Source organism: Lithobates pipiens, unplaced genomic scaffold, assembly GCF_037356315.1.
Source record: "Lithobates pipiens isolate NorthernLeopardFrog02 unplaced genomic scaffold, aLitPip1_a1.2 Scaffold_8, whole genome shotgun sequence".
Taxonomy (NCBI): domain Eukaryota; kingdom Metazoa; phylum Chordata; class Amphibia; order Anura; family Ranidae; genus Lithobates; species Lithobates pipiens.
The window spans coordinates 110,990,273-111,002,328 of NW_027507903.1; the positions used below are offsets into that span (position 1 = coordinate 110,990,273).

The 12,056-nt window shown below is 43.2% G+C and overlaps 1 protein-coding gene across 7 annotated transcripts in view; it reads right to left on the bottom strand.

Moving 5' to 3' along the window:
* The window catches only part of SIN3A (SIN3 transcription regulator family member A), a 94,766-nt gene that overhangs the window by 70,991 nt on the left and 11,719 nt on the right, over positions 1 to 12,056 (bottom strand). For all 7 annotated transcript variants that reach the window (XM_077468786.1, XM_077468784.1, XM_077468783.1 and 4 more), the window contains exons 2-5: positions 2,543 to 2,754; positions 1,721 to 1,897; positions 1,352 to 1,458; positions 233 to 512 (exon numbers count right to left, since the gene is read on the bottom strand). In XM_077468786.1, the coding sequence (XP_077324912.1) occupies positions 233 to 512; positions 1,352 to 1,458; positions 1,721 to 1,897; positions 2,543 to 2,722 (744 nt within the window). In that variant the 5' untranslated portion in view covers positions 2,723 to 2,754. The remainder of the gene's footprint in view (positions 1 to 232; positions 513 to 1,351; positions 1,459 to 1,720; positions 1,898 to 2,542; positions 2,755 to 12,056) is intronic.

The following is a 12,056-nucleotide window of genomic DNA, read 5'->3' on the forward strand; positions in this document are numbered from 1 at the left end:
AAAGTGTGTTACAGGTTAACAAAACAAAAAATGCTTATTGGCTATTAACTAAACCTAAATGTACAGGTCCAATACTGAAACATACAAAAAGAATGACATCTCATTCTAAAAATTAAAAACAAGGAAAACTGGTCTTGCCATTTGGTTAAAAAATAAAAACACGACATGTACTTTACTGCTTATTTAATGTCAGATTTAACAGGCGTCCATTACAAAGATTTTTTCTGCTTACCTTGTTGATCTTGGCCGGAGCTGGCGGTGGAGTTGGGTGAACTGGAGGAGGAGCTGCCTGAGTGGACGGTTGTGAAGGTGGGGGAACTGTTGGGACAGGAGGCTGCAACCCATGAGTGGTGATTTGATGGACCTGTCCAGGTGTGGTGACATTTACCAGGTCATTTGTTTGCACTTCAATTTTATATCCTGGTGGTAGAAAGGTATTAAAACCCATGATGAGGTCGGGATGACCTTTGAAGAGCTGAGAAACCCGACTGATGACCCCTGGAGTGTCAATGCTACAATTAGAAGTAAAATAAAATTAAAATTATGAGTTTAGTTTTTCTGTTTGTACCTCAATCAAGTTCAGTTTTTACATTTGTTCCAGTTATAAATTAGGGAAGCACAGATATATAAAAAAAAAAAAAAAAAAAAAAAAAAAAAAAAAGAAATTAATTGGCCAGTACCGACTCTTGTGCTCAAGCACTCATCGATATCAATTCCTTTAGCAGTGTGATTTGAGCCCATACAAATTGAATGGGCTCAAATCGCACTGCAGGGAATCGCTTGCAATTTGAACAGGAATGCGGTTTGATTCATGCCCGAATTGCATGCGGTTTCCCACACCACTATTGTGTGAACCCAGGCCACAGACTATGACAAGCCTGGGTTCATACAGGAGAGGTGGGGGGAAACTGCATGTTATTCGGACAGGAATCGCTCCGCATTTGTATGGGCTCAAATCACACCACAAAAAGGTATCGGAGCATTTGCACAAGTAGGAGTACACGTGCAAATGCCTAGTATAGGCACCGATACTGGAATTGGTCCAACCATAGTTATAAAAAAAAAAAAAAGAATAATATAACCAAGATATCTAACATAATTACATGCATAATAAGCTGGCCGTACACCTTACAATCCAATACAATTTCTGTAAAATGTAGGTTAATGTAGCCTTTAAATTGAGACAATCTACCAATAATCAATTGGTCAATCTAAAACAGACTGATGCAATCAGATTGTAAGTTGAATGGCCAGCTTTAAATATAAATTGTAAGTGTTTATGGAGCATAAATGACCCCAAAGACAGATCCAAATTGTTCACAGAAGTAATAGACGGCAAGCACTCACTCACCTTTGGGATTTGAACTCCTTCATAATGTCAAGGAAATCATTGTACACCTGGGGCTGGCTGCCAAACTGCAGTTTCACCTGATCAAGATAAGAAAGTGCATCCTCCACCTGAGAGCAAGAACAAAGACTGTATTAAAGCTGCCCAAAAACAAACACGAAAAACAGAAATCACAAGTAAACTGCGATATTCATAAGAGAGCTCGTTTGGTGGGCATCCAAACCTGCCAAAATAAACCCGACACACATTTAAAATACTGAGCAAATGCAAACAGTATTCAATGCAATAATACTGCCTGATCCTGGCTTTTCCATTGTGAACACGGCAACATACAGGGAACAAAAATCAAAAGGACTGTAAAATTCCTCTTACCTTCAATCGCTGAAATTGTTGCCCCTGAGCAGGTGCAGCTGGAGGTGTTGAATGTGCATGACTCTGCACCCCAGGACCTCCATGGCCTGGCACAGGTGCGTTGTGGTGGTGGGCTCCATGTACTGCTGCAAGAGCTGCTTGCCCATGGCTACCGGAGCTTTGAGGCACTGCTGACACCTGAGAGGAAAAAAAAGGATGCACGTTAACAGAGAAAGCAAAATGAAGTTTTGGCATGTATAGAATAGAATAGAATAGAATAGAATAGAATAGAGGTGTATGTAACCTAGTGATACAATTGAAGTGAAACTAAATTGGCTCCTCTCATGTTCCTCGCCAGCACAGACATCTGGACCCGGTCTTCTATCAGTTTCTTGCCATTTTGGAATGATTCCAACTTCCATGCATGCGGGAGTTCATTCAATTCGGCAAAGAGGTGTGGCAAGAAAGTACACTGTGTGATGCATGATCGACTGCGTACATTCTAAAAGATAATTGTGTACAGGCAGGTACTGAATGCTTTATTTTATGTCCCCTAGCATGTCCCTGCTACAATAAAGAGCATGTCTGCTTGCAATTTTGTTTCTTACAGTTAAGTTCTGCTTTAAAGTCCAATGAACACAGCTCAAAAATGCAAACATAAGGCATTATTTGGTTCTTACCACATTAAGGAAAATGCATATACAGTACTTACTTTATTAATGTATAAAGAATACAAAAGTCCTTTAGGAAAATGGACAACTGCATGTTAACATAACTTGGCAACAATAAAAAAAATAAAAATAAGACAATAAAAATAAAGGCAAAAAAGAAAAACTGTCTAACCTGGTAACCTGGTGTCACGGAGTATTGGATGCCCGTTGTGGGCTGCATGCTATCAGACTGAGGTTCATAAGCTGGAGGAGCAGGAGCAAGTACACGGTGTTGGTGTGCAAATGGTTCAGTGATTCGGCGAGGCTGGGGTGGGTAGGCAGCTGCCTCTGGATCATCCAGTCTGCGCTTCATCCTGAGAACATAGTCGGGCGCCAGCGATGTACCTAGGGTTGGTTAGGAGAGAGTTAAGCATGCTTCATACACAGTATGGAATTACTGTACACATAATACATAGTGTTAGAAGGAACAACAGTCAAGAGTAGAAAAGTTTTGCCCAGTAACCAACATTGGGCGATTACATATTTTTCAAACCCAGCAACATTTAACGCTGCATTTCCCATGTTTTAGTGAAGAAATACAGAACAACAACAAAAGTGAAATACCAAAAAGCATACACAAGTGTTCCAATTTCTCAATGCTATCTCCGTGTAATACAGCCAACAAGCTTTAGTCCCCTTTTCACACTCTCAGCTATGACTAAGGCTATTGCCAAAACGCATCAGTATATTGTTTTATTGTCACTCTGATTTACCAATAAACGACACTTCAACCAGCTCTGTTTTTACTACCCCTTTCACACTAGCAGACCGATCGGGTCCACCTGAAAAATTGACTGGTCCCGATTGGACCTTCCAGTCTGCTGTATGGAATCAAGGGTGTCAAACAAATGTGTCCATTGACACCCGCCAACATCTGATCCTGTCCGCTAAAAATACATACCCTACCTGTCTGGTGGGTGGGGTGGCAGTTGGGTGTAAAAAGACAGGCGGTTCGTTCACATCTGACTGACCAAAGAGTGGATGTGTCGGGTCTACATCAGCAAGGACACAGCAAGCCATCCGCCTGCCCAGAGAGGATCAGCGGACAGATTTCACGCTGAGCAGGCCGACTCCAACAGAGCCCGCCCCATGTGGAAGGGGCCTTACAGTTTCCACAGCATGTGTTGAAACATGTTACACGTGAACAATCGGTTATTTCTTTTAAATAGATGGCACTCAGACATCTCCAAAATCTTTGGTTTTCCTGTTCCTGCTTATACAAATGTGTGCTCATTCAGGAACAGAGCAACTTGGGAACCTGCACAGGTTGCTCTAAAAACCCATGATGACTGTCAGTTCATGTTCTTCTTCCCATGACAAATACCCGCTGTAAGCCACACACACGCTAGGTTTTTTTTTTGTTTGTTTAGTTTTGTTATTGTTCCATATACCATGTCCCCATTTTCTTTTCAAATTTAAATTCCTTTCCATTTTTTACAGATATGCACTGATTGAAATGCGAGGATCAAGTCACTTGTAAAGTTTCTTAAAAATACTGCTGTGTCTTATGGTGTGTTTAGGGGAGAGAATAGGGAGGCGCTGACGATCATGCAAGTAATTGGAGCTGAACTGTGGAGGGATCAGAGACTTAAGCCTGGTTCACATCTATGGGGCTCTGCAAGCCATGTTTGCAAGGGCATGACAGCCCTTTTTTTATCCAGAAAACTTTAAAGATTCTACACATTAGCACTGCCAGACAATATATCTTGATATACTATATAGAGTAAACATATTGAATAAACAGCCACTGGCAAGTACAAATAAACAGAAGAGTGCATCTGTCATGTGAAATCCAAAACCCAATCTTCTAGCATTTGGCCATTTGATTGAATAGGCTGCTATGACTGCATTTTATGCAGGAAAAAATAGTCCCTGCATAATTTTTAAAATGCTGTAAGAGGCGAAAAGCACATGCTGCTTCAGCACCATGCAATTTCCCGCAGCCAAAAAATGCACGGCAGTTTTATATACATGGGGGTGCCATTAGGAATGAGCGGCAGCCTGGCATGTTTTCAAAGGAACAGCATGGTCTGGCTGCAGGCACAGGTGAGATTTACCAAATGTCCCGCACAAGTGTGAACCTAGCATTAAAGTGATTGTAAAAGGACACCATTTTTAAAATAAAGATGTTAGTTATACTTAACTGCTCTATTCAATGGTTTTACACAGTGCAGCCCCAATTCTATTGTTCTGGGGTCCCACACCAGCGCTCTTGGCTCTTACCCCCCTTACAGGTGTCCCCATAGCAAGCCGCTTGCTATGAGGGCACTCATGCTCGATCCCAAGCAGGGCTCCGTGTCTCCATTGACAATATTGTCACTTTAGGACAAGAGCAGAATAAAACACCTCTCTCTCAGCTCCATAACAGAGGGAGGTGACCTGTAGTCATACATTTCCTCTTTGCATTTCTGCACAGGCCTGCATTGGATGTCTCCCAAATTTAGCAGGTAGTTTTGTTGGACAGGTATATTAATCCATGTTCGGTAACATATTCAACCAGTTCCAGAGCGCCTCTTATAGTTTTACTGCTACAGTCTCCTCTGCACTGGATCACATACACTGTATATAAATGAGCAGCCTTTTCATGTAGGGGGTGCATGCGCACATCGTTCCAGCTGTGCTGTCATGCGCTATGATTTATGGCGGAGACCGGCTGAGTGAATGAAAGCAGTGTTCATTTTTACATCAAACTTCAATTTAGCTTTGGTCAGTCGTTTTACTAAAATGCCATTTTAGTTTTATTCCTATCTTGGTCATCTGAATGGTGTAATCCGTATTTTAGTGGACTAAAATCTCCAGTACATTTTAGTCAACAAAATCGAATGCAGGGGGTTCTCAACTCCTGTCCTCAGGACCCACTAACAGGCCAGACTTGCAAGATAAGTGGAATACATCACAGGTGATATCATTTGCTGCTCAGTGATTGCAGTATTCTAGTCTGCATCTCTCCAAGGTAATACATAAAACCTGGCCTGTTAGTGGGCCCTGAGGACAGGAGCTGAGAACCACTGATCTCAGTTAAATTGTAATGCATCATTTAGGCATTTCTCTAGAACTGACAAACTCACTATATACTTCTGGAGTAGAACGCTAATAACATATTATGGTGTGAAAGGGTTACAAAAGTAAAATCAGTCTGTATAGGCAGTAAAGCATGTTTGTTATACGCACTGTGGAACCTAAGGTAGTACTGCTGAAGAGAACATTTCCGTATTCTCAGAGCTAGCCAGGTCACAGGATATTGACATCACACAAGTGGGCGTATATACAGATCCTAAGTGACAGCCCAGTCCCTCCCTCCCTCCTCCTCCATGACCAGCAACTAAAAAAAGAACAGTGGGTGGGATATCACATCTTGAGTCATGGATGATCCGCCTCAAATAACAGCATGAAGACACAGGCTGTAGTTGAAATCTCCTCCCTGAACATTCAGCACTCAGGGTAACCCTAAGGTTTATCATTTGACCGTGGTATACAGATCAGCCAAAAAAGTATATAGTGGCAGGAGTACTTTAATGTAAAAAGAAGATTTATAAGCTGTGGGCACTGCGGGGGAGTGGGTGAACTATTTGCATATTACTTGGGGTTTAGTAACACTTTAAGGTTTGAATCTGCACTAAAGACACAGATTTAGAACATCATAATATATATATTTCAGGGACAGTGCATATTAGCACCGATCACTGTATTAGTGTCACTGGTGATGTCAGTGTCATTTAGTCAGTTTCCACAGCAATATTAGTCCCACGATAAGTCACAAATCATCACCATTATTAGTAGAACTAAAAATTGAATGACACACACATATACATATTATATATATATATATATATATATATATATATATATATATATATATATATATATATATATATACACACACATACACATACATATATACATATATACACACACACACACGTTCGTAGATGCTACATGCAGCAGAATACTTTTTTTGCCGAAATTTATGAAAAAAATTAGAATTAACTTTTTTATTGGATGTGTTTTATAGCAGAAACTAAAAAATATTGCATTTTATTTTTCCCAAAAATTTCATTTTTTTTGTTTATATAATGAAAGAAATCCCCAGTGGTGATCAAATACCACCAAAAAAAGCATGTTTTGTGTGAAAAATTAAATTTGCATACTTTGTTGCATGACCACCCAATTGCCACAGTAAACCGCAAAAAAAAGAAAAGAAAAAAAATGCCCGGCCATGAAAGTGGTAAAACCTTCCAGCCACAATGGAGCAAAGAAAACATGTCCATTTTTAGGTTAAGTACTTTTGGTCAAGTTTATATACTAATTTTTATTTCTTCCCCCTCCCCCTTTCATTTTTTGTGTAAAATCTATATTTTCCATATCTCGTAAAAGAGGGAGGAAGTGTGACCTCCGCCTCACTTAGCTGTGTGTGAGATTTGATTTCCTACTGGCAAAGATTTTGCACGGAATTATTCTCTGGTGAAAAGCATCAAATGTCAGTTTAGGGAAAAGTTTCAATGAGTGCCACCTGCTGGCTGAGAATAGTACATCTGAAATACTCATTCAACATTTAGAGGACTAAAAAGAAAAACCAAAAAGGACTTTTTGCACAACACTATATATCACCCAAGAATTCTAACCATTGTACACGAGATAGAAATGCTGTGTTTTGTTCACTGGTACATAATTCTTTAGACACCAAATCTTCAATTTACGTAGATGAGGACCACAGGACAAGACCATCCAAGCTAATGTGCTATCACCCAAGAGCAATGCTATCGCATCAGCAAGGATAAGTGGTTAGATTTAGATCAAGGTTCGACAAATCCCAGGCACCAGGTCGCCATTGCGTCCTGGAGCCTGGGTCAGCCCATTCACTGTTGGCACCAGGTGTGAGCATAGCTTGCTAGAGCGCAGGAGTTGCCAAATGATTGGCCACGACACATGTGTTGAATCTCCCATCGAGTTCCTACTACCTCTTCGATCCTATTGGTCATCTAATTTTAATTCTCCCCCCCCCCCCCCCCCACAAGCAAGACCCACTGCTGTATTTCGAGTGCTGATTGGACAGATCGTGGGATTCTCATCTGCGATTGGCCTCAGCAGCCAGAGGAGGCATCAGGCGACTGGGCTACATGCATCTCACTGCCTCTGGTTTTGGCTTTGCAAGCTGTGACTGGTCCAGACAATGGCGGCTCAGAGCTCTGTCCGTGGATTGTTGTGGCTGCCCTCAGTCGTTGTCCTCTCTGGTGGTGGTATCTTCCCGAACTGGGGATGTGGAGCTGTGTGAGAGGTACCATTCTAGGTAGAGAACCATGCATCAGGAGGATGGTGTGGCCAGTGTAGCTTGGTGTCAGTTTTATTCACCGCTATACTCATGCATGCTCGCCCCCAAGCCCCCCCATGTCCAAAGACATACAGAATGGGGCTCGGCCCCACCCCCCCGCTCCTCATCACTGGCTCTGATTGACATCAGCAAGAAGCTGAGCCAATGAGGAGAGAGGGAGCCTTGGCTCTTGTGCACACTGTTGGATCGAGATCAGATATGCATTTAGGAGGGGCTGCAGGGGAGGTGCATAAAAAGGTTTTTACACACAGAGAACAACTACATAGGTACACACTGGCAGCCTTTTTAGCCACCCTGCTGATGTTTATTTATCTGTAGTGGAAGAATCAACTGAGAGTTACAAAACCCACAACAGTAAAATCAGACTGTATAAGCATGCTTGTTATACTCACCGTGGAACCAAAGGGGTTAATCCTCCGCATTGTGTAAAAAGGTCGTTTGATCCTGTCTTCTCTGATCCTTTCCCTTTTCCACCGTCCCCAATCCATCTCCTGACAGAAGAGAGACTTGGGGGCATTTTGCACATGCTCGGTTTGGTGTGTATTGGTAGAGGTTTTTTTTAATGGGGTGGGTCATGTGATTGGCACAGGGCCAATCAGCACTGTCCAGAAGGTCAGGGGTTCTGCAGCCTTACAGGCTAGTCAGAGTAAAATGAAAACGCCTCCTACAAGCTTTTAGCAGACATTGATAGAAGTCACAAGACTGCTATAGCTATATACTGCTGATGAGAAAAGGTATTTAGCTGTTTATATTTACTAGAATAATTACAGTTCCATGTTCTGTGTACTGTGGGAGACCAGATATAGTGAATGCAGGGTCCTGGGTTTAGCAACACTTTAAGATCAGGGCAGCAGATGTGTCCTGAAATTAAGACCAGGAATGTGTCCAGGATGAGAAGACGACGGCACAACTGTCAGTCTGTAAAGCAACTGAAGTGAAACAATCTGCAAAGTCTGGGATTTTCCAATGTAAATCATGTCCCTTTCTACAATATCTGGAGATGCTTCCTTTCCACTACAGTCACATTCAGACACTAACAGAAAATATTGCACTCCCCCTTAAAGAGACGCCATCAGGGTCACTGGTAAACAAAATATGTAAAAAAAGAAAAAAAAGTTTCTACTTACCTTGCGGCGGCCCATGTCTTTAAAAGTCACCACCTTGGTGCTCTCCAGCCAGCAAGAGCAAATATGTGCAGCAGGAAAAGCTTTTACAGGCCGGGTTCACACGTATGCAGCCATGATTTCAGTGAGGCAGTTCGATGTGTTTGTTTACCAGTTCAGCTGCGATTCAAGTACAAATTTTTACCTGACATCACACCTGAACCAGACTCAAAAAAACACAAGACCCTTTTTGAAACGGCACCGCAGCCACCCCGCACGTGTGAGCTGCACTGAAAGCCATTCACATTTAATGCGAATTGGATGTGGTTAAAAGAGCATCCAATTTGCATATATGTGAACCAAGCCTTTAAGTGATTATAAAGTCTCGTTTTTTGTTCTATAAAAATAACAAATGTGTTACACTTATCTGCTCTGTTGCAGTGGGTTTGCACAATGTGACCCTCATCACCCTTCTGTGCTCCTGGCCCCTCCCTCCTGTCAAGTGCCCCCACAGCAAGCAGCTTGCTATGGGGGCACCCAAACCTAGCTGCAGGCTGTGTGCCCATTCAGACATGGAGCTACGGTTTGGCCCCGCTCCTCTCTCCCTTGATTGGCTAACTGGCTTTGATTGACAGCAGCAGGTGCCATTGGCCAATCAAGAGGGATCCTGAACAGCTGAGACACTCAGGGACATTGCTGGACAGAGATGGGGCACCAGTAAGTATTAGGGGGGCAGCTGCACACAGAAGGCTTTTTATCTTAATGCATTAAGAGTCTGACTGTACAACCCCTTTTAACCACTTGCCAACTGGCTCACGCTGATATAAGTCAGCTGAGTGGCACTGCTGCGCAAATGGGCGTACCTGTACTTCCCTCTGTAAAAGTAGGATAGTGAGCGAATACACGCAGCAAGCCGATGTCCGCCGGAGGCCCGTGGACTCGTTGTCCACCAGCGGCCCGCGATCGGGGTGAGAAGAGGCAGAATGGGGAACTGCCTATATAAACAAGTTCCCGGTGACCGGGAACAGTGATTTGTGTCATGTTTCAGTAAGCCCACCCCCCCCCCCCACAGTTACAATACACTGAGGGAGCACACTTAACCCCTTGATCGCCCCCTACTGTTAACCCTTTCCATTCCCCTGTCATGTTTACATTGATCAGATCGCAGATTGCCGTCATTACTAGTAAAAACAATAAAATAAAAGTCCCTAGATCTACTCCGGAGTTTGTAGACACGATAACTTGTGTAAACCAGTCAAACGCCTATTGAGATTTTTTGAATAAAAATTTTTTTTTATATTTTATTTTTGGATATGTATGATAGCAACAAGTAAGAAATATTGTCAGTCTTTTTGTTTATAGCGCAAAAAAATAAAAAAACGCAGAAGTGATCAAATACGACTAAAAGAAAGCTTTGTTTGTGTACAACATCCGTTAAAGCGGGAGTCCGCGTTTTTTTTTTTAAAGCCAGCAGCTACAAATACTGCAGCTGCTGACTTTTAAAATAGTGACACTTACCTGTCCAGCGCGCCCGCGATGTCGGCACCCGAAGCCGATCTCTAGATCGGTACTCAGGTGCTGCCGCCGCCATCTTGGGTATGGGAATCAGGAAATGGAGCCTTTCGGCTTCATTTCCCGGTTCCCTACTGCGCATGCGCGAGTAGCGCTGCGCAATAAGGACGGTCCCCGCTGCCTCTGGGATCTGTGTGTTTCCCAGCAGGCAGCGGGGCACTTGCGGAAGGGGGCGTAATCTACGCCCCTTTCCGCAGAGAGCTATCCCGGAAGTGGGTGCAGTTACCTGTATTATCCAGGTAACTGCACCCCCCTCCCCCTGAAAGGTGCCAATTGTGGCGCCAGAGGGGGGGAGGATTCCGATGAGCGGAAGGTCCATTTTAGGGTGGACCTCCGCTCTAAAGCGACGCAGTGCCGTATCACAAAAAATGCTCTGGCTATTAATGTGGGCAAATCCTTCTGTGGTTAAAGTTGACCCTGTGGAGACAGTAATCTTTCAGCAAGCCATCACAGACCTCTGTAGCTACATGCACTGTGAAGTAATTCCTCCTCAAAGATCACAGACTCAGAAGACATTAACCCCCCTAGCGGTAATCCCGAGTCTTGCTCGGGTTGGGATTTTACTAGCAGGAGCGGTAACCCCGAGCCAGACTCGGGATCACTTCGCTGGATACAGGGAGGACACAGTGAGAGTTACTTACCTTGTCCCCTGGATCCAGCGATGTCCTCCGCGCTGTGTGATCGAGTTGTCCTCCGCTCGATTCACAGTGCCGAATGCTGCCGAGCTCCGTTCCCTGCGACGATACAGCGCACGGGAGCAGAGAACGGCGGCAAATTCAAAAAAGTAAAAGTACACAAAACACACAGAGCACTGTAATCTTACAGATTACAGTACTGTATTACAAAATTACACACCCCCTTTGTCCCTAGTGGTCTGTGCAGTGCCCTGCATGCACTTTTATATTATAAATACAGTTTTTTCTGCCTGGAATTTGGAGATTGTCCATAGCAACCAAAAAGTGTCCCTTTTTCAGTGTTTTAGGATTTGATTACATTATTGAATATTTTTTATTATTCTTTATTATATTATAAACTTTATCATACCCGGGATGTCTGCTAGACTCTGGTTTGAACATATTTAAGTTATTCCTAAGAATTACAGGACTGCAATATAAAACGCCAAATTTCCATGCAAAATAACTGTACCGCTTTCAGCACCTAAAACCAGAATGAATCATACCGCCATGGAGGTTAAAAGTGCATGAAATTTTGAATAATGTGGAAGGGTTAGAACCCTCCATTTGCCCTGAGGACCACTGCCACCGAGACATAGTGATGGGAAATCCAAAATCTTTTGGTAACAACTGTCTAAACCTGGGAATTCTCATCACTTCCTGTTGCTTCCCAAAGACCGAAAGTGAAAGGAAATCTGCCTTTCCCCACTCTATCCAAAACAAAAACAGTTTTCCCCATACAGGTCCTTTAGCCACTTCAATACTGGACACTTTCACCCCCTCCCTGCCAAAGCAAATGTTCAGCTTTCACTGCGGCCACATTTTGATCTTTGCGCTGTCATGCAATGCTGTACCCATACAAGTCGTTTTTCTTCTTCACAGATGGGCACCGATGAGCCGGTGTTCTGCCTAATACAGTCCGCCCATCAAATGCTGTCCGCTCCGTACTGCGCATGCGCAGTACGGAGC